Source organism: Copidosoma floridanum, unplaced genomic scaffold, assembly GCF_036245765.1.
Source record: "Copidosoma floridanum isolate Cflo_tuat_1 unplaced genomic scaffold, Cflo_Japanese_pri ptg000012l, whole genome shotgun sequence".
Taxonomy (NCBI): Eukaryota; Metazoa; Arthropoda; class Insecta; order Hymenoptera; family Encyrtidae; genus Copidosoma; species Copidosoma floridanum.
In genome coordinates this window covers 3,071,601-3,094,855 of record NW_028321889.1, presented here as the reverse complement: position 1 = coordinate 3,094,855, position 23,255 = coordinate 3,071,601, and the positions used below count along the sequence as shown (strand labels likewise).

The 23,255-nt window shown below is 35.0% G+C and overlaps 4 protein-coding genes across 4 annotated transcripts; 2 read left to right on the top strand and 2 right to left on the bottom strand.

The window, feature by feature from the left end:
* Nucleotides 1-663: 663 nt before the first annotated feature.
* LOC106638505 (protein D2-like) lies at nt 664-2,190 on the bottom strand. The gene is made up of 4 exons (XM_014351712.2): nt 2,165-2,190; nt 1,772-1,881; nt 1,215-1,338; nt 664-1,088 (listed from the first exon to the last, which is right to left on the bottom strand). The coding sequence occupies exons 1-4, from the start codon at nt 2,178-2,180 to the stop codon at nt 724-726; spliced, it is 615 nt and encodes a 204-aa protein (XP_014207198.2). The 5' UTR covers nt 2,181-2,190; the 3' UTR covers nt 664-723.
* A 1,435-nt stretch (nt 2,191-3,625) lies between these two features.
* On the bottom strand, nt 3,626-7,743 carry LOC106638507 (protein D3-like). The gene is made up of 5 exons (XM_014351715.2): nt 7,682-7,743; nt 7,282-7,516; nt 5,483-5,604; nt 5,131-5,254; nt 3,626-4,249 (listed from the first exon to the last, which is right to left on the bottom strand). Exons 2-5 carry the CDS (start codon nt 7,298-7,300, stop codon nt 3,873-3,875), a joined length of 642 nt encoding a protein of 213 aa, XP_014207201.2. The 5' UTR covers nt 7,301-7,516; nt 7,682-7,743; the 3' UTR covers nt 3,626-3,872.
* Nucleotides 7,744-8,173: 430 nt separating this feature from the next.
* LOC106638488 (ubiquitin-protein ligase E3C) lies at nt 8,174-12,817 on the top strand. Its single transcript, XM_014351648.2, has 6 exons — nt 8,174-9,017; nt 9,221-9,759; nt 9,839-11,302; nt 11,388-11,606; nt 11,680-12,077; nt 12,163-12,817. Exons 1-6 carry the CDS (start codon nt 8,602-8,604, stop codon nt 12,328-12,330), a joined length of 3,204 nt encoding a protein of 1,067 aa, XP_014207134.2. The 5' UTR covers nt 8,174-8,601; the 3' UTR covers nt 12,331-12,817.
* Nucleotides 12,818-19,019: 6,202 nt separating this feature from the next.
* On the top strand, nt 19,020-23,188 carry muskelin (muskelin 1). Its single transcript, XM_014351661.2, has 12 exons — nt 19,020-19,406; nt 19,783-19,852; nt 19,939-20,081; nt 20,151-20,355; nt 20,436-20,628; nt 20,718-20,953; nt 21,032-21,312; nt 21,380-21,548; nt 21,615-21,818; nt 21,891-22,082; nt 22,142-22,384; nt 22,468-23,188. The coding sequence occupies exons 1-12, from the start codon at nt 19,309-19,311 to the stop codon at nt 22,690-22,692; spliced, it is 2,259 nt and encodes a 752-aa protein (XP_014207147.2). The 5' UTR covers nt 19,020-19,308; the 3' UTR covers nt 22,693-23,188.
* Nucleotides 23,189-23,255: the final 67 nt, after the last annotated feature.

Sequence of the window (23,255 nt, the reverse complement as noted above, 5' to 3'; positions counted from 1 at the left end):
TATCATCCCTTATAAGCATACCATACTACTTGAAGAAAACAAAATTTTTTCGCTCATTTTTTTCAAAAGTGTACGCACTACATCTTACCCGTGCAAATCTTTTTACATCAAAATAAATATGTGAATGTTTTTTTGACAATTTTCAAACGTAATATCCACACTGCGTAGAGTAATTTGTTCGTTTAACTTAACACACTTTGACAAATAAAAAATTTATTTTGGAAGCAGTAGTGTCCAAAAAAAGCCAAAATTTCCAACTATTGAAACAAATGTGCGTACAGATGAGAGCAAAATTATTTTAATGGTTATATTCAAGATTATAAGAACATTTTTTTTCATGAACAATGTGCATTCTCTTTGCTGAAAAAATGTTTTCATTCATCACCATTCACAATACAACACTGAGAAAAAGTTAACAAAAGATATATATTTTAAATTACAACTGTAAAGTATTGAAAATAAAATATTTAGACACTTTTTCAGGCGCTTTAAATTTTAATTCCTCTTTTGTTCTGATTGCTTAATCTTTCAAATTGCCATGCATTGTTTTTGCTCGAGAAAACATAGTCGAGCAATCAGTTACATAAATAATAGCGAATATATTACACTTTGAGGAAAAAAAAAGCAAAACAGCACCCACGCCCGTAGTTTCAAAGCGTATACAGTTGACCATAAACAAATGAAAGAAAAAACCAACCAAAAGGATGATCGATGCAAATATACTTAGACTCTAACACCTTTCATGAATTCCGAGTGCAGCTGGGGCACGTAGTCGTCGTACCTCGAGGTGTACATCATACCAGCGACCGGATCCCCAAGATTGTACTTATCGCTGTACTTCTTCTGACTGAACTTCAACCGTATTCCCAACTGCCGATTGTGCATGAAAGCCTCGGTAAATGTCAATTTATCCGGTTGCTTGTACACGGTGAATAACATGCGGTGGACACCGCCGTCCTTCGGTGGTCCGGCTCCGACGTACTCGGCGATCGTTTCCCCCTTGGACACGTCGTCCCCTGGAACGTTGACCACCAGCCAGTGCAGGAATTCGCGGTATATTGGCTTTTCGCGACTCATGGGGTCGATGTCTGGTTACATACATCATGGTTTATCGATTATAACATTATTTATATGTACAGGTGAGCGATATAAATAATATATGCTTGATTTTTTTTTTTTTTTTTTTTTTTTTTTTTTTTTTTTTTTTTACTTACTTGTCATTATCAAGGTGTAATAACTCGATGGATCCGCGACATTCCATTCGAGGGTTGGTTGTTCTATCACGTCGGTGGGCAGCAGCTCTTCTCCGAATTTTACGGCCTTACCTTTGTAGGCAAGCTTCAACGTTGTTATTACTTATTTATTTTTTCATTTATAGTAAACTGCGCATTATTATTTTAATCAATTTTACAAATCCAACTTTAAGAGCACGTCAGTTGATTTTCGTTGCTAAACTGTATAATGTGACAATATACACATAATATGTTTAATACGAGTCTTGCTGTAAGTCTGTACCACGTTGATGGTATTTAATTTTGTTGATACTAGTCATCATTTAAAACAGTGCAAAAGTGTATGAATCATTAAAAAGTTGATACTGAGCAAAAAAAATATGACATCAATAATATATGGCTCGTTGGTGTTATTTAGTTTAAAAAATAGTTTAATACTTAAATTATGGAAACGATTTTCTAACAAATATTAAAAAAAAAAACTGCTACTTGTAAGACTTTGGTATGGTAGCTAAAAATCTACGATAAAAATAGACTACCGATATTAGTTGATTCGGTGCGGTGTCTAGAGCGTCTGGTACTATTTCTTCGCTTATAAAGTCCGATGCCACATCTGCTGCAGCAATACTCAATGTGCAAACGAATATTCCTAGAATATTTTACATTAAATTATAGACTTTTGTCAATACTCCAAAATTAACAGTCAACTCCTTGTTGCGTAGCATGAAAATTAATAGTTAATTTTATGCTGTAATAATAATAATAATAATTTATGGATAAATATATAAATACAAGAATGTATTAATATTTAACATATACATTGAAATAAATAAATATCATTTATGCTGTATAAATGGTGATTTTATCTTCACAGTAAAAGAGTAAAAAAGTAAATAAAGGGTTGAAAGAAATTGTCTACGGGAATGGCTTACCTACGATAAATCTCATCGTGTCGCAGGTCAAAAGCACACTGGTCTCAGTTTTCGTTGCGACCAAAACTTTTATGAATCGCGTATCGATTATGTCAAGAGTGACGTTTTCCTTTCGACATCCTGCTTGAATCGGAAGATAATATTTTCCTTCATAATTCGTGTTTGCTCTGGTACATCACGGATGAGACGCCGAACATCTAGAAATGATTGTTGCCCGCGTCTCACGGCTCAACTTGTACTTCGTTGTTCCTCTTCATTATCTTTGATGAACAAACACTTTGCACATTTTATTTGCAGAGCATTTCCAAAGTGTTAATATACACATATATATATATATACACATCGAAGTACATGTGCGTTCATTCCGCGTGTCTAGAAGCGTTCAAGAAATTTTTTGTGAAAAATACTTGGCACTTCCAAAATGTCATGAAAAAAGTTCGTGAGTTGAAAGGACAATTTTTGAAAAATTTATCCTCAAAACCCATCATGTCTCAAGCCCTCAAGTAATTTTTTTTTTTAATATCCAAGCCTAGATTCGAATCTATTTGCGTCGCTGGTGTTAATCTCAGGGCATTTCGATGAATTGAAAATATATGTATAACATGTATGATGATTCTGTTGTGTGTATACTATATGGACTCTGGAAGAGTAATACACACGAATGTGTACGAAAGTCGTGCGCTGGAGGAAGTGAGCCATTATACACTATGTCGACTCCACGGCAGGATGCTATCCGTGAATCAGTAAGTGCATCCATACAATAATACTTCTTGTCTGCACAGTACTGTACGGTATAAACTTACAGTTGTGTAATGATTTTTGAAAAAGGATGTAATTAAAATTAATAACATCTCTGACACCTCAACTGAACATAATTTATTGTACCATCAGGCGGGGAAAAAAAAAAAAAAATCGTGGCCGTAGATTTATCATTATTTTAAAATAGTAATTAAAGTACACCATAATTACGTAGTAATTACTTCCGAGCTTTGGGTTGTATGTTGTTCACATTTCGTGACTTTGGGTGTATAAATCTGACATTATAATATGATTCATGTACAATTAATTTAGTTTTACGTCAAACGAAAACTCTTTTTAATTGGTTTTTTACACTATTTTGTAAAGTCATCATCGTAGACGCTTCATAAATATTTATCATTGTACGTATTTGAAAAAAGTTCTGGAAAAGATGAACAAAAAAAATACCATACGTATCATCCTTTGTCCTTTTTTAAATATAGTACAAATATCAATGCATCAATATTGGTTACATCTGTGGATAATATTGCAAGCATCAACTTCTACCGAATAATTTTTCAGAACGCGATTATTAGTATGAATTACTAAGTGCGTATACGTTAAAAAAAAAAGTTTTATCAATTTAAATAAACATTTATTCGTAAAAAAATTTTTTAAATATAATTATTTGAATAAAATGAATATTTATATACATCTATCAAATAATACTTTGAAAAAAGATTTTTGTTTATTCGATTTAAATGAATATTATACGATTTGAATGAATATACATTTTATTTGAGCATATAAATATTTATTTGTTTGCATTGGTATTAGTACAAACGTTGATTGGGAGTGACGAAATTTATTATTATTTAAATACAGTAAAAAAGTATATAAGCTTGAACTACCGAAACAAACACAAATGACAGAATTGCGTGGTAAAAAATGGTAAAAAAAAGGAAAACCTTCAAACGTTGAAAGATTGTATGGTGCTGAGTTGCCGGTGAACATTGATGACGTAATCATCCCATTGGGCCTGGTACATGTTAGCAGCGACGGGCGGTCCGAAATGATGTTCGTCCGCGTACCTCTGCACGGAAAATTTGGGCCTACCGTCGCGCGTGTTGTTCGGTATACGTTTATCCGACGACACGTCGATTTTGCCACGAGGTTGCTCGTACACGATTATCACGTAGCGGTGGAAGCCGGTGCCCTTGGGTGGACCCGAGCCTACGTAAGCGGCCATGGTGTCGCCACGGCCTATATCGCTGCCTGGGATGTTCACCACCAGCCAGTGGAGGAACTCGCGAGCTTTTGGATCTGTGCGGCTCGGTGCGTCCGGATCTGCAAATGTATACATATTTCATTCATAACAAGTATGCTCAAAAATATTAAAATAAAAAAATACTATCTTTCAAATATGTGTCTCTGACCATCGGTTGCAGGCATGGACATTGGTTTTGATACTTTGTGTTGCAGTTTTTTCTTTTTTTTTTTTCAATGGAGAGCCTGATTTGCGCTTTGATTTTTTTTTTTTTTTATAAATAACACGGTCCTTGACAAAATTTTTTCCGGCAAAATTACATTTTGATACAGAAACAATCATTAAAATATGCACATTCGCCAAAAAGGCCTTTGACAAAAAGTGCACTATACATTTGGGTAAAGTTGTATTTTAGAGTGTTTTCAAATTTATAAAATAATTGTACTCAAGTCTGCCTCTTTTACAATATTTTTCGAATGATAAAAAAAAAAAAAAATCTTTTCTTCGTGGATTGAAAAAACATTGTTTACTCGATACATATATTGTATTAACTATATCACCGAGATCATGGAAAATTGGCTGGACGAAAATGCACGAGCACCGACGACAAATAATGAGAAGTCATTCATATTACGGTTGTCGAGTAGGAGCGCCCTCAATTTGCTATACTGATTGCAATCTGATTTCATCATTTGTAGAAAAAGAAGGTTGCGGACAGACTCGTGTTTTTTCAAGGTTTTTTAATGTAACAAAAATGTTTCAAATCAACTCGGAGTATTAAAAATAATTATTTTTCAATGCTTAAAAAAAAAAAAAAAATGTATCGATCAAGTTTTATAGTACACGATCTGGCCAAAGGTATATCATCATCTTCTATACATATATATATGACTCTAATAACATGTACATACAAACGACGGTGTAATTAATACAATAAAAGTTCACAATAATATTATCTTACCGGTCATGCAGACGGTATAGAAAGCATTGGGATTGGCGTTCCATGTTAACGTTGGTGCCTTTTTGACTTGAGTTGGGGTCAGCTCTTGGCCAAACTCCTGTATTATTTTACCATTGAAATTCACCTGTAAAACGATTATATATAGGTACATTTTATGGATTGGTAGCATTGAGGTATGTATATGACAATTGAGTTTGAATCAAAAGTAGATAAGAAATATATATGTATATACTCATTCGGTCAATGTTTTTTCCAACAATACTCATACATATTTATTTATGTGTGCATTAAGTAGGTAAAAATAAAAAGTGTTTGCTTGTACATTCGTGCGTTCAATTTCAATGTTTATTACCTCGAGTAATTCCGCAGGTGCTTCTTTCAGGACATCGGGTACTACTTCCGAGGTATTAAATTTTGCCGCAATATCTCCATCGGCAGAGCAAACAATGGCGCTGATTGTGCACATAAAAATGCCTAGAGTAAAGAAAAAAAAAGGAAAAATCATTTAAACGTCACAGTTCAGTGGGGTATTTTTCCTACTTTCAAAATTATGGTTTGATTGTCTGATATTATACATTGAACATAAATATGTTGATTATTTTTGTTTAATTGACTCTGTGTGTGAAAATATTGCTGTGCATGAAATTATAAATGTAATATGTTTACTTACATATAAATGTGTGTACATTATTTGCGAATTAAGCACATTTTTCCTTGTATATGAGTGTATACGATAAATAAATGCGTCATGCTCACATAAAAATTTAATAACAAGACAGGGTCGTGCGCGCGCACAACCACACCTTACATATCTAATAGGTAAATGTGTACAATTGTTAAGCATTTTTTTTTAAGCGGAAAATTTCAGGTTTTCAAGTACAGGATAAACGTTACAAAAAAAAAAAAAAAAAAAAAAAAAAAAAAAAAAAACACTCATTAATGTAATTGATTTATTCATGTGTAACTACGTGAGCCAATTCAATTTTTCTTTGATCAATCAGCATCCCGACAATAAAGATTAATTTTCAAAAATAGTTCAAAAGGTTTTAAAAATAATGTCATAGACTTGTGTGCAGTAGTTTTTTTATTTCTTCTTCAGTTTCTTACTAGGATAAAAAAATTGTTGGTAGAGTACAATTTTTTTTTTTTGTATCGGTTCTTTACTTAGATAGAAATTGTTTGTGAATAAGGTTTTTTTTAATAACTTTGGTGGTACATGAAAGTTGAATACATTCAACGTACAAAAAATGTCCATCCGTTTAAAAAAAAAAAAAAAGTGTATTATGCAGTCAATACTTCGGTACTCTAATGTCCGAATAATTTAGATATTACTTTGTGATTATTAGTGAAGAATTTTTAATGCTTTATTAATAAATATGAATTTATCACTAGCAATTAATCTTACATTCACCATACTTGAATTTTTTCACCCAAGTTTTTAAGACAAATATATTACAGAAATAATATAGGGTCCCTGAAAGTTTGATTGTGTACTTTATATGCGTGCACATTATTAGAGAAGCCTCATACGCTTATGTTATGGCATGATATCGTTAAAACCAATATTTATTGATTATGTAATATGTAAAATAAATACATAAAACGAAATCAAATAATCAAAATTGTGTCACACTTTTTTATGATTTTATATTAATTAAGCTCAAGTTGTGGGGTAAAAATTATAGTTGAGACCAAAAAACAAAAACTTTGATACTATCACAGTATAATGTTATAAAAATTCTATAATATTAAAATTTGTAATAGTGAAAAAAATTACAACTTAATAAATTATTAAAACATGAAAAATTCGTAGCTACACAAGAAACTGCAAGAAAATTCATTTGCAAGAATTTTTAATTTTTTTTTTTAAGTTCGTTGAATTAAATAACTCACATATAACACATTTATCTCTGAAACGATGGTAAAAAAATAAGTGTTAAAAATGTATTAACTAAAAATACTGATAAAATCCTTTGAGTTGAAAAATAATCAATTATTACAACAAGACAATACATCACAACAAAAAATAATAATAATTAAGATAGTTGTTGTTTTTAAAAAAAGCAACTTTCAAATCAGTACGTTTATAATTACAATTAAGATGGTGTGGGTCGAAAAAAAGTTTCTTAATGGTATCAATTATACACTTACTTGCGACGAACGCCTTCATCTCTGGAGTAAAGTCGAGAAACGACTAAGTGGACCGGTGCCGTTATCTTCCATTAAGAAGAGAAACTCGGGTAGCCCGAGGTCGGAAACTCGTTTTTGTTGCGTCACAAAAATAATTATTCGCGCGGCAATATAATTCCAGCTCGATTTTTACATTATTTATTTGCCATCGGTGCAACATGTTCTTGCGATCGCCATGGATTTTTCAAAACAAAAACTTTAAGTATTGGATGAATGAATAAAGTTTATAGCCATGTATGTATGTATAAATGTGTATGAACACGAAAATTATTTTTTTTTAATCATCAAACGATTAAATTAGAATTAAAACGATATTTATGTTTAATTAATCGATAACTAAAATTTGTGAGAGTATACGTACGATGATAAAATTAGTTTTTCCTCTTCTAGTTCCTTGTCATTTTGAAATATAGCGTTACTAACAAAACGTACAACTACAATTACAGTATTCAACAAAAACTCCAGTTTACTCATGTAGGAGTCTATAGACTACATATATAAATGCCATGGACAGTCATACGTGCATTGTCCCTATGTTAAATGACTCATGGCTACCGGATTATGGAGTTAAAGTCTTCGGGATTTTCTTTGGTTACGTGGTTAAAGGCTCCAGTATTACAGGGTTATCGGGTTAATAAATGTGTTTTTTTTAATTTCCCGCGCGGGGATCTCTTTTTTTACCCTTTCCGTTTCCACTTACCACATCATGGTTAGAAAAAAAAGAAGAGCTCTTGACAACCGACGACAGGTTACCAAGTCATTTGCTGATTGCTGCTGATAGATTGCACACACGCAGACGACACTACTAAACTATATACTACCACATGCAGTCAGCTGTATGTTATAATATAAAATTGGATTTAGTGAAGGAGAGACTCATCGTCGTAATTCGTAAAATATTACAGTTTAGAAAAAAATATGCAAAAGAAAATAAGCTCACTCTGTGGATGCTTACTGCTCAATTGTAAATTCAGCTGCCGTCATTTTTACTGCTGTTGATATTTCTCTCTCTGTTGTTATTGTTGTTGTTCTTGTTCTTGTTCTGCTGTGCTGTGATACCCTGATTCTGCTGTTTTTTTGTGCTTGACATTCGTTCTTTGTTGTCTTCCTATATGTTAAGCCAAAAGCCGTGTGTGAGAGTCATGTCAAGCCATTCAGTAGCAGCTGATCCAGTGTCCACTTAACAAACTTGTTGACTCATCGTTGTGCAACCTTCCAATGACCACCACCTGATATATACACGTAAAAACTTGCCCGAGTGTCAAGTTGCGTGTGTAAAACATGTTCAGCTTCGAGGGTGATTATAGGCGCAGGCCACAGCAGAATTTAGCCGGTGCCAGCAGAACGGACGAAAAGGCCACTCTGCTCCAGCATGCGCATTTGGAGAGACAGAAACGAGAACAGCAGCGACTGAAGCACAACTCCGCAGTCAAGATTCAGGCTGGTGTCAGAAGCTTTGTCCTGAGACAATTTGTGAAAAGGCAGGAGAGGCGTGAGTTTGATGAGTTGATGCAGGACATCACTGCCAGGAAAATAGGCGTCGACGACTTGACACCGTTGGTTAAGAAACTCTTGTTTTTCTACAATCACAAGGACGACGGGACCAGACTCGTTAGTCTACTCCAGCTCGTGCTGAGACTTCACAAAGATATCAAGCAGAGGTACTTGACTTCTCCAGAGTGGTCATGGAAGATCAGGTAAGTGATTTTTTTGATCCACCAAAACTTAGTATTTTTACTTTATGTATACAAATATCCTACCAAGTATTCCATACGAGCATGCTTATTTGAATAAAGTACACGGTACAATCGCAGCTAGAATCTATATTTAAAGTACTTATTTGCGATGTTTATTGTAGATATAGCAAAGTGTCTTAATACTACATGCTTTTGTTTTTCAGGTGGTTACTCAGAACTTGCATGCAATACAGTCTTCAAACTGTGATGGTAGACTCAGTTCAATCAATAGCCATACCCTTCAGAATCTTAGAAGTCTTCACAACGCCAGAGGATATAGACAAAATTGTTGGCCCCGACAGTAATTCGAACCTCAAAGAAATATTTGCCTACCTTGTGAAGAACAAGTACTTTCAGCAAGTTCGGCAATTAATTGATGCCAAAGTGCCACACGATCTCGAGCCTTCTCCAGTACCGCCGACACCCATGGCAAAGTGGTTCCTTGAAATGATACAACGACCCTTGAGTATAGTTAATAGTGTAGACAATTCGAATGACTTTTGCTTTTTAATTTTAAATGAGTTTTGTGCGAGCATACTATCACCAAAACTAACGAATCCTATATCAGACTTTATTATTCCTGCACTACTCGAGTTCAAAGAGTTTCCTTACAACAAGTTCATTGACTGCATCAACCGCTGCAACAATCAGCCGAGCGTCAGTCTTTTGTATGCGGTTCTTCAAATGGAACCGGTTGGAAGATGTAAGTTGATCGTTAACTCGGTAAATCGTTACTTATAATCGCATGATGAACAAAAAAAAAATTTTCTTTGAATTTTCAGCGATGAACAAATCAAAGGACAATCTAGTAAACTATCTTCAAGTTTTGGCGTCCTTGAGTTCTATGCTCAATCCAACTCTAGGCCAACGTAAGTCAAACAACGAACAGCTCTACGATTCCGACAGCGACAGCGAAACAGAATTCATGGACACTGGGGAGTTCGAGACGATATATCGTTGCATCGAAATGTTGAATGAAGAACAGCGCGTTCACAACATATTGTTGGGAGCCGATCAAGGTGCAGACGATCCTTCGGTGCTGCAGCCACTGTGCTCACTCTGTCACAATCTACTGATAAATAACAAAAACGCGATTCACAAGTGCAAGCTTCTGTACATGCTGGCCTTCAAACCAGCCTTCCTGCGGCAGTTATGGAACACACTGTTGACTCTAAGCCAGACGTCATTGTTTGGTGGTTCGACGCCTTACATACACATCATATCGAGAGGTATTGCCTTATCGACCGACGACACGGCGCGAATTGTGCCTTTGTTGGCGGTGTTCTGTTCACTGTTAAGTCTGTTGATAACTACCCTCCACGACACCGAGTTCTTTGTCGAACCATCGGGTGTGGATCTGAACAACATAATGGACAAGGCGCAGCAGCCACTCCAGCAGCAAACGATGCCATTCACGACGTACGACTTGGTGATGCTCAGCTCACACTTGAAAGGCGTTTGTCTGGGGCTGGTCGAGCTCGCTTATCCCGAGACCAGGCCGACCATAAGGGACGACTACAAGAACGCGGTTCTGGGTCCCTCGTCGTCGACAATAGCTCCACAGAGCACGCAAATCTGGGCGCACTTGCTCAAAGTCTGCGTAAGTCTCCTACGCCAGCTGCACACGCGCGATCTGCGCCGGCAGTACTGTCCGGATGGCCACTGGATCGCCTCAAACGTGGAGATCCCGATGGGCAAGCCCCACGACTTCAGCCTTCGACGGCGCCGGTTGCGCAGTTACGCACCCTTCCACGGCCTACGAACCCTCAAGCGTGAAGAAATCGAAGAAGGCCCGCCCATGTCCACGAAGGAGGTCCGCACGCTCACTCTTTTGCGCGAGATACCCTTCGTGGTGCCGTTCAACGATCGCGTCGTCGTTTTCCAGACGCTCATTCACCGGGACAAGTGCGAGATGCAGGGCGAGCTCTCGCACTTCATGCAAGGCCCATCCATCAACGTGTCCATCAGGAGGAATTATTTGTACGAGGACGCGTTTGACAAGCTTTCGCCGGAAAACGAGCCCGAGATGAGGCTCAAAATGCGGGTACAGCTGGTTAATACAGCTGGTATGGACGAGGCGGGTGTCGACGGTGGCGGCTTGCTCAGAGAATTTTTGGCGGAGCTGCTCAAGACTTGCTTCGATCCCAATAGGGGCTTCTTTAGACTTACCAAGGACAACATGCTGTATCCGAATCCAATGGCTCACTTGCTTGAAGAGAATTTTCCCAAGCATTACTTTTTTATCGGTAACGTCTCTTTATCACAGCTCATGCTTTGTTAATAATATAAAAAAATTTTCATTTTACTGATTAAGTCTCGTAAATTTCACAGGAAGAATACTAGGAAAAGCTTTGTACGAAAATTTGCTCGTCGAATTGCCGTTTGCCGAGTTTTTCTTATCGAAAATCGTCAGCACGAAGTCTGATGTTGACGTTCACCACCTTGCCTCCCTCGACCCCGTAATGTATCGAAACTTATTGTACCTTAAGAGCTACAAAGGCGATGTAGCTGATCTTGGCCTAGATTTTACAGTCTTATCGGACGAATTAGGTAACGTTACGTCGTAAATGTTGGCCTATTTTATTGCACGGCAATCGATTTTCAATCCTATGCTCATCAACAGGTGAAAGACGAGTAGATGAACTGAAATCTGGTGGTGCCAATATCCCAGTAACCAATCATAATCGAATCGAATACATTCACCTGATGGCCGATTACAAACTCAATAGGCAGATCCGAGCTCAGTGCGCTGCGTTCAAACAGGGAATCGGCAAAGTTTTACCACTCGATTGGCTGCAAATGTTCAATAATAAGGAACTACAAGTGTTGATTTCCGGTGCTCAGATACCCGTCGATGTAAATGATCTCAAACAGCATACCAACTACACCGGCGGTTATGCACCTGAACATCCGACGATCGTTGCGTTCTGGAAGGTTGTGGACGAGTTCAGCGATCAGCAAAAAAGACTTTTACTTAAATTCGTGACAAGTTGCAGTAGGCCACCATTGCTGGGATTCAAGGTAAAGTAAAATTTATAAAATAAAATTTAAAAAAATGTTTTGTGTGATTATACTTTGCAAATGACTAAATTTACGCGTGTTTTAGGAACTAGATCCGCCTTTTTGCATACAGCACGTGGGTACATCCGATCGGTTGCCAACGTCCAGTACGTGCATGAATTTGTTGAAGCTTCCAGAATTCCCTGACGAAAAAACGTTGAGAGAAAAGCTTCTCTATGCCATTCAAGCTGGTGCTGGATTTGAACTTAGTTAAAATAATTTTCGAATGTGTACTTTTCATTTATACTTGAAAAAAGGAGATTTTCCAAACGTTTTAATTCAATGAATGTTTTTATTTTCATCCGAACGTTAAGCTTAAAACGTGTGAGTTGCTCCAAATTAGAATTAAACTCTAAGATATATTTTGATTGATGTGTTGGTTGAGTAAATGATCATTTTTATTTGGCGGATAGTTCTTAGTTTAAGAAACATGCATTGAATTTAAGACTTTGAATGCCCTCATTGAATTGTACACTTGAGAAAAAAAATGTCAATGACTGTGTAAATAGTTATTTTGTAAAATATTAATATGCAACTATTTTGGTACTGCATATACTAATATCCATGTTATTAGTTTTTAAGAATAAACTTTGGTTTGAGATGTTTGTATTTCATAGGCAGTTTGATGAAATTTATCAGTTACTGGTGAAAATTGTAAGTAAAGTGTTCTTTTTGTACATAAAGCCAAAATATTACTCATGTTTAATTTATTTTATTTCAACACAACTCTGTCAAATGTCAGTGATAGTTTTTTCAGTTTTTATTTTTAATATTATCTCGTGTGCCTTATTGTTTTATGTTCGCGTGTCATTTAAATATGTAATATTAAACGGATCATTATTACCTTTATTTCATTATTACAAGACATTATTTCCAAGGGGCCAAACTATTCGAAGTATACAACTAGAAATATTGGTGCTGCTGTGTATGGTAAAATTTGTTTATAAATTAAATTTGAATTTTACAAAAATAGTTTGGTTGCATCGTCTTTTAACTTACTTATAATTAAATTTGTATCATTTTATTGGAAACTACTGTGTAATTAATTTAAACTGTAAAAAGGTAGCTGGTTTTCCATTTGAATAATTGTACAAAAATTAATCTTAATTTCTATTTTAAAACGTGCAGGTGCATCGTATCAATAAAATCGCTACATTATCAAATTTTGGTCAAAAGTAGAAAAAATTTACCATCCTACATGATCATGAATCAAGTAATAAATGAATTGTATGTACAGAATGTTTATTTTTTGTCTGAATAGCTTTAGCGTTCGTGTAAATATTTACATTTTAGAAATAAATAATTAAAAATTATTAAATGCTTGAGTTATTTCAACAAATAAATAGATAGTGTACATAATTTGATTTGTCAAAGTTGTGTAAGGTAATAGTCTACAAAAACACAGAAGAAATTCTAGCAGTTGCATTGAAAACTTCGATCCACTACTTATTTCTGTCCCCTTTTAAAGATTTAATTCCACACTTTTGATCTATTGGATGTGCGATATAAAACAATTAATGATATGTATCATTTATAAGCTTACATGTATTTAAAACAAAAAATTCCCGTTTTTTTTTTTAATTTGAAAATTTTCAAATGCAGCTAATTAGCACATATTCATGATTTCTTGCAATATTACTCAAGTAAGGGGTTCCTGCGACTACCACTGAAGTCAAATACAACCAAAAAAATCAAGTTTCATTTTTCAACAAATAACTAATAATTCTGTTTTCAAGTGCATGTAACATTGTAACACTAATTTAAATTTTATGCCACTAGCCTCTGTCGATCGGTAACGATGCATATTCTTTATTGTTTATTTAAAAACAAAGACAAAAATCCAAATAAGATACAATAGATGACAGCATTATTTATTATTGTTCAAAGTTTGAAGTTGATTCGTAAATGATAACGTAAAACTGTAATAAAAAAAATAAATGTCGGAGCAAGAATTTTTCAAGTTGCCATTAGTATCAACTCTTAACTTTGTATACAGCAATAAATAATTCTGTTTGCATGCAGTCGTGAATTTGTCTAATTTAGCATTTATTTTTAAAATGTGTATAACATATGTTTAGTTACTAACAGATCATAGTGGCGCAAAAATATTATTTGAAATCTATAACTTTTCCGTCCTCAAAGTGTACTTACCAACAGAGTGAACACTGTGGTAAAGAAGGTAGACTTTTAAAAACAAGCGGCGTTACCACCACGACCTACGTAACTTTACAGCCTCTGATTTTATCATTCTGGTATCATTCTTGCCGCAAGTAGCACAAACATCGTTAATTATTTATTTTGTATCTATTTCAAGAGTTGCGGCTGGTTTATAAGTGACTAAATGGCTCTAGGGCTAAGCTGCCTAAAGCTCTCCTTCAGAATTTCAGAAGCAATTTTTGGCCAAAAAAATCACGACCGCTAGATGGCGCTGATCCTAATGATTATTACTACTTGTAGTAGAGCCATTTGATCAATTATAAACCAGCCGCAACTAATTTAGTAAATACAAAATAAAAAGATAACATTGTTTGTGCTATTTGCGGCAAGTTTACAATGCATTTTTTACACGAATATTGACTTCCTATATATTTATACTTTTGGGTTAAAGATAAATTGTAAACTTGCCGCCAATAGTGCGAACAATGTTCACTTTTTATTTTGTATTTATCAAATTAGTTGCGGCTGGTTTATAAATGATTAAATGGCTCTAGTATAAGCATAGTAATAATCATTTGGATCAGCGCCATCTAGCGGTAGTGATTTTTTTGGCCAAAAATTGCTTCTGAAATTCTGATGGAGAGCTTTAGGCAGCTTAGCCCTGGAGCCGTTTAATCACTTATAAACCAGCCGCAACTATTGAAATAGATACAAAATAAATAATTAACGATGTTTGTGCTACTTGCGGCAAGTTTGCAGTGTATGTTTTACACCAATATCGACCTCCCTTATATTTACACTTTCGGGTAATAGATAAATTGTAAACTTGCCGCAAACAGCACAAACATCGTTAATTATTTATTTTGTATCTATTTCAAGAGTTGCGGCTGGTTTATAAGTGACTAAATGGCTCTAGGGCTAAGCTGCCTAAAGCTCTCCTTCAGAATTTCAGAAGCAATTTTTGGCCAAAAAAATCACGACCGCTAGATGGCGCTGATCCTAATGATTATTACTACTTGTAGTAGAGCCATTTGATCAATTATAAACCAGCCGCAACTAATTTAGTGAATACAAAATAAAAAGATAACATTGTTTGTGCTATTTGCGGCAAGTTTACAATGCATTTTTTACACGAATATTGACTTCCTATATATTTATACTTTTGGATTAAAGATAAATTGTAAACTTGCCGCCAATAGTGCGAACAATGTTCACTTTTTATTTTGTATTTATCAAATTAGTTGCGGCTGGTTTATAAATAATTAAATGGCTCTAGTATAAGCATAGTAATAATCATTTGGATCAGCGCCATCTAGCGGTAGTGATTTTTTTGGCCAAAAATTGCTTCTGAAATTCTGATGGAGAGCTTTAGGCAGCTTAGCCCTGGAGCCGTTTAATCACTTATAAACCAGCCGCAACTATTGAAATAGATACAAAATAAATAATTAACGATGTTTGTGCTACTTGCGGCAAGTTTGCAGTGTATGTTTTACACCAATATCGACCTCCCTTATATTTACACTTTCGGGTAATAGATAAATTGTAAACTTGCCGCAAACAGCACAAACATCGTTAATTATTTATTTTGTATCTATTTCAAGAGTTGCGGCTGGTTTATAAGTGACTAAATGGCTCTAGGGCTAAGCTGCCTAAAGCTCTCCTTCAGAATTTCAGAAGCAATTTTTGGCCAAAAAAATCACGACCGCTAGATGGCGCTGATCCTAATGATTATTACTACTTGTAGTAGAGCCATTTGATCAATTATAAACCAGCCGCAACTAATTTAGTGAATACAAAATAAAAAGATAACATTGTTTGTGCTATTTGCGGCAAGTTTACAATGCATTTTTTACACGAATATTGACTTCCTATATATTTATACTTTTGGATTAAAGATAAATTGTAAACTTGCCGCCAATAGTGCGAACAATGTTCACTTTTTATTTTGTATTTATCAAATTAGTTGCGGCTGGTTTATAAATAATTAAATGGCTCTAGTATAAGCATAGTAATAATCATTTGGATCAGCGCCATCTAGCGGTAGTGATTTTTTTGGCCAAAAATTGCTTCTGAAATTCTGATGGAGAGCTTTAGGCAGCTTAGCCCTGGAGCCGTTTAATCACTTATAAACCAGCCGCAACTATTGAAATAGATACAAAATAAATAATTAACGATGTTTGTGCTACTTGCGGCAAGTTTGCAGTGTATGTTTTACACCAATATCGACCTCCCTTATATTTACACTTTCGGGTAATAGATAAATTGTAAACTTGCCGCAAACAGCACAAACATCGTTAATTATTTATTTTGTATCTATTTCAATAGTTGCGGCTGGTTTATAAGTGATTAAACGGCTCCAGGGCTAAGCTGCCTAAAGCTCTCCATCAGAATTTCAGAAGCAATTTTTGGCCAAAAAAATCACTACCGCTAGATGGCGCTGATCCAAATGATTATTACTATGCTTATACTAGAGCCATTTAATTATTTATAAACCAGCCGCAACTAATTTGATAAATACAAAATAAAAAGTGAACATTGTTCGCACTATTGGCGGCAAGTTTACAATTTATCTTTAACCCGAAAGTATAAATATATAGGAAGTCAATATTCGTGTAAAAAATGCATTGTAAACTTGCCGCAAATAGCACAAACAATGTTATCTTTTTATTTTGTATTTACTAAATTAGTTGCGGCTGGTTTATAATTGATCAAATGGCTCTACTACAAGTAGTAATAATCATTAGGATCAGCGCCATCTAGCGGTCGTGATTTTTTTGGCCAAAAATTGCTTCTGAAATTCTGAAGGAGAGCTTTAGGCAGCTTAGCCCTAGAGCCATTTAGTCACTTATAAACCAGCCGCAACTCTTGAAATAGATACAAAATAAATAATTAACGATGATTGTGATGTTTGCGGCAAGTTTACAATTTATCTATTACCCAAAAGTGTAAATATAAGGGAGGTCGATATTGGTGTAAAACATACACTGCAAACTTGCCGCAAGTAGCACAAACATCGTTAATTATTTATTTTGTATCTATTTCAAGAGTTGCGGCTGGTTTATAATTGAATAAATGGCTCTACTATAAGTAGTTATAATTATTAGGATCAGCGCCATCTAGCGGTCGTGATTTTTTTGGCCAAAAATTGCTTCTGAAATTCTGAAGGAGAGCTTTAGGCAGCTTAGCCCTAGAGCCATTTAGTCACTTATAAACCAGCCGCAACTCTTGAAATAGATACAAAATAAATAATTAACGATGTTTGTGCTACTTGCGGCAAGTTTGCAGTGTATGTTTTATACGAATATTGACCTCCTATATATTTATACATTCGAGTAATAGATAAATTGTAAACTTGCCGCAAACAGCACAGAAAATGTTGAATTTCCATTTTGTATCTGTCAAATAAGTTGCGGCTGGTTTATAATTGACAACATGGCTCTAGGGCCTAAAATATCTAAAGCTTTCCTTCAGAATTTTAGGGCCACTTTTTAGTTTAGAAATCTGAAACGCTAAAACCAGCCGCAACTAGTTGTGTAGATAGAAAATAAAAAGTTGACATTGGCTGTGCTGTTTACGGCAAGTTTACAAATAATCTTTTGCCTGAAAATCGACCTCCTATAAGAATATTAATACTTTTGTATGAATAATAATTTATCAATTGCATTGTAAAATTACGTGTGAAATGAAGAGTTAAAAGTAAAGTTTGAAATTATGTCATTGTTTACTGTCATTGAACATTTCGCATGTGTGCAATAAATTGATACAGGATTATACAGATACCTATTATTTTGCTGGGTGAGAAAGACGGATATTTGGTTTTGTTAGCATATTCCAGCGGTAATAATGCATATTTGGAATCTATGTTATATATTCATACAGCTTAAAATGTTTAAATATTAATCATGTGTGCCTATATTTACCAACTTATTTGTATAAATTGAACTTTATACAAAAACTCATGATACAATCATTGATTGTCTCAATCATTATTCTAAACGTTAGTGAAAAAGGCAGTTAAGGACGTATACTTAGCCTGCGGACTATGGGTGTATTCCGCAAATGCTGCCAGCAGTTAAGTTACGTAGGTCGTGGTAACGCCGCATGGTCGGGTAGCGCTAGCGTCAACCTGTACTAACTGTCGGTGGGTTCCGCATGTCAACAAACTCCGAAATATCAGATGGCATAGGACCATAGGAGTGAAAACAGTAGAAAATATCAAAGTTTGTTGACATGCGGAACCCACCGACAGTTAGTACAGGTCGACGCTAGCGCTGCCCGACCATGCGGCGTTACCACGACCTACGTAACTTAACTGCTGGCAGCATTTGCGGAATACACCCTAAGAGTCTCCTAGAAATGGAGCATCGGATCTCACTTGATCAGAGAAGGTTGGGTTCTTTGTTTACTTACCTACGGACCCAGAATGATAAAATCAGAGGCTTGTAATTTTAATTTGAGCTCTACGTTACCGCAGTTTAATTCAAGGTAGTTGACTTACCGACCTGATGGTAACGTAGAGCTCAAATTTAAATTACTTGCTGGTGACGATTGCGGAAAACACCCATAATATTTTGAGTTGCAGTTTGACAAGTTTAATTTATATACTCAACGATAAGTTTATTGCAATACATAGCTGCAGTGCAGTTTGTAACGAAAATATATTTTTATAAGTGAGACACAAGACAAATAAGGTCCGACAAAAAAAAATACATATCTCTACACATCAGTATTATTCATTAGATTGTTGAAAGAGAAGCTGTTGTCTTTGTTTGTTGTATTTGGTTTTTGTTTTTAAAAGTACGTAATTGATGAAAGAAGAGATGTTTCACTTTTCTCGGAAAAACATTTATTAATTTACTTATACCGAGAAATATAATTGGCGAGGGGGGAGAAGGGTGTCGGCGGCAAGAGCGCGCGAGCGAGCGCAAATTCGCGAAACGAAAATCGCAGTTTACTAGCGCTAAAAGTATAAGAAACAAAACATACCAGTACGTACCTGGGGCACATAGAAAGCATCGAAAAGAAGTAACGCTCCATGGATGATATTATGGCCATGCCGTCGAGCGATTCGGAAAAGAACCTCGAGTACCGGGTTTACAAGTGTTCGAGTTTCACCACTCCATTCGTGCCCGAGTGAGTATTTGTAACTATCATCTTCACTTGCTAAACAAAACTAATAATGCCTGGCTACGTCTTTCTCGCGCGGCATGATTTTCGTGTCGTCATTGGTGTGTTTTTTTTATCCCTCTCGGGATGATTGTTGCTCCTGGAACATAACCTAAACACTTAAAATCCCCACAAATTCTAATACAAACATACGCACACATGTGTAGCCATGCATGTATGTATGTGCGTCTTTTCACACTTGTTATTAAACTATTAAATGTATTTTTTATTTTGCGAATCAAGTTTAAGAACAAGATTATGTTTATAAATTCGGTAACGATGAGTTTTTCTCTTGAGGATTCGGTTATGAGTAGGATTAATAAGTGGATCTTTTGCTTTGCAGAAACATACTTGTTGATAAACCGTCGGATCAAAATTCTCGCTGGTCGACGGACAGTGACAACTATCCGCAGGTATGTATTTTTTTCAGTTTATTTTGTTTTTTTTTCCCATTTTGCTGTACATATAACGTACTATTGAGTACAATAAATGGTTGTAGTACATGACTCTGAAGCTCCAAGAACCTGCCATTGTCAAGAGGATAACGTTTGGCAAATTTGAAAAGACTCACGTTTGTAATGTCAAAAAGTTCCAAGTGTATGGTGGCATCAATCCAGAGAGTATGCTGAAACTTGCAGAAGGGTATGGCATTAGTGCTTGTATGGTATCTACTTTCTTTCATTATTTAATTGACAATTATGTTGTGGACAGTGGGCAGAGGAATGACGCCATACCAGAGACGTTCGAGTTGAAGTGTACAATTGGAGCAAATAAACATTACTTTCCGGTGAGGTACGTTAAAATTGTTGTTCTGCAGTCTTGGGGTCCAAATATGAACTGTTCTATGTGGCATGTAAAGCTCATGGGGATCAATGACCACAATTTGGTTAAGATAGGCTTGGATTGGTTGCAGGAGGTATAATTTTCTTTTTTTTCTTTTAATAACATTAAATATTTCATAAAATTTCCGATAACATTTTTACTTTGTTTTATTAGTATCAAAAGAGAGAGGTAATTAGACTTTGCATAAAACACTTCAGAAAGTACCAGCAGCAAGAAATAGTGGACACGCTTGAGAGAGTAACAGGAACTCTAGTCGAAGATCCTCAATTGTCAGTTCTATATGATTTGCTTGTCGTGAAAGGAAATCATATTAAAGCAGAAGAATTTATAGCAAATGCTATTTGCAGTAAGTTAAAAGATATTTCTCTGCTCGTTTATTAAAAATTAGACGTTTGCATTCGCATGAGTAATTAACGATCAAATACCGCTTTATAGCTGGGCTTTTAGATGAGTACATAAATGATCAACTGTACCAAGTGGTGTGGCAAAAAATTTCCATACCAGACCTAAAACCTGGCATGAGAGGTGGTCATCAGATGGTTCTTGATCCATCCACAGAGATTCTTTACCTTTTTGGTGGTTGGAATGGGAATCAAGATCTAGCTGACTTGTGGGCATATGATATCAATACCTCTACATGGACGTTGATCTGCTCAGATACATCAGCAGTTGTAAGGGCACCTAAAGCATATGATGAATATTTGCATGTATTAATATTATTTTTTAAAACACGAGCAAACGTTTCTTAGGGTGGACCTTCTGCACGATCATGTCACAAAATGTGTTTAGATCCAGAAAGACGTCAAATTTTTTTGTTGGGGCGGTATTTAGACACGCAGTTTAGAACGACTGAAAACTTAAAAAGTGATTTTTTTGTCTATGACATAGGCTGTGACAAATGGACACAAATTTCTGAAGACACGACTGCAGTTGGTGGTCCAGAGCTGATATTTGATCACCAAATGCTAATGGATATTGAAAAAAGAACCATTTACATATTTGGTGGACGCATACTTATCCCGCCAATGACGTAAAATACATTACTTTCTTTTTTTATGATATTTGTCAAGAGTTATTTCATGTTCTAATATTTTTAGACAAGAAGAAAACACATTGAGTACTGGGGATCTGAACTTTTCTGGTTTGTTTTCTTATCACGTTCCTACAGGTACTTGGCAAAAACTTGCTCATGACATAGGAAGACCAAATATTCAAAATTTGCCAAGTATTAAATCCAGAGTTGGACATTCCATGTTGTTCAATCCTGTAAGTTTTATAGAAACAGTTTTGTTAGTTAAAGAGGAAAATTTATACAAGAACTTTACTTTTTAGGCATCTAGAAAATTGTACATATTTGCTGGACAGAGAGGTAAAGATTACTTGAATGATTTTTTTACTTATGAAGTGGATACTAACAAGATGGAAAATATCAATTTGAACGAATTAAGTACCAAAGATACAAGTCATATTCCTGCAGCTGGTTTTACTCAACGTGCCACAATCGATCCAGAACTTGGCGAAATTTATGTTTTATCTGTACTGACTTATGTGCATACTGACATAATTTGAAAAAAAAAATAATTATATTAAACCGTTTATTATTTGTAGGGTTTGAGTAAAGATAAGGACAAGCGAGATGAAAATGTTCAGAACTCGTTTTGGGTTTATAATATCAAAAGTAACAAATGGGTTTGCATCTATAAAAATGAAAATTTAGGAGAAAAATATTGGGCGAAAAGGCAAAATTTTGAGCCTTGTCCACGTTTTGCACATCAACTTGTATATAATCCTGTAAAAAAGGTAACAGTCAATAAAATAAAATATTCTTCAAAGTTCATAGATTATTAATTTCATTACAGGTTCATTATTTATTTGGTGGAAATCCCGGACGATCTTGCGTGCCAAAACTTAGGCTTGACGATTTCTGGCAGCTTGAATTACGCAGACCATCGCATGAACAAATTCTGGACAAATGCAAGCTCATAATTAGAAAATATAAATTTGCGGAGCTTGCAGTGGTTGATACTTTTGAGGCACTGGATTATTTACAGACACAAGTTGCAGAAATAATTGATCATAAAGATGAACAGCAAATCAAAGAGGTAAGACTGTGTGAATGTCTTGAGAAACTTGAATTTACGTGATATTTACAAAAACTTTGAACTAATATTTTTTAAAATTATAGTTACATATGTTAACATCGTTGCTTTTTTGCAATCAATTTGGACACAAAGAACTTTCAGACGAAGACGACGAAATTAGCAAATTTTGTGAGCTAGGATTGAATGAAAAAGACAAAAGGCAGAGGATACACAGTCGTCGAACGGAGCTTTACGATAAACTATCCGAGTTCTTCCCAGAATCGCTGACCCAACCACGCGTAAATCTTACTGATATTTTACCATTGTGATAATAGACGAAAATTTCTTAACGACGAGGATCCAACTGGTCTAACAAGTGCTGCACGTATGTCTTGTGACGATAATCTGAATTTTCCAATTCGTTTTTCTTTCTTTTTTTTTATTTATTTTTTATCATTTTTTTTTTTTTTTTTTTTACTTAAAATATTAATGAGAGAAATGGATTTTTGTACAGTTGTCAGTAGCTAAAAATATGTACATTATAAAATAATATTGTATAGAATGGAGTAAAAAAGTACGAGTCTGAGAGATTTATGCTAGACTCCTGATATTTTCTAGTTGTTATTAGATGGTCTATCTTGCCAAAATTGTTTTATTGAAATTATTGCTTAAGTTTTAATAAGTTATGTTTATTTAATTGTAAATTTTTTAAATAATGTTTATGTGCTTGAAAACGCAACATTGTACATTATTGTTAATACATAATGCAGAATTTTTCGTACAAGTATTACCTTTCATTGAAAAATACGATTTTTTGTTGAAAAACAGGTTTGATCGTCTTAATCAAATAATATTTTTCCAAACCCAACAAATTTTAGCCTGCAACTATTTC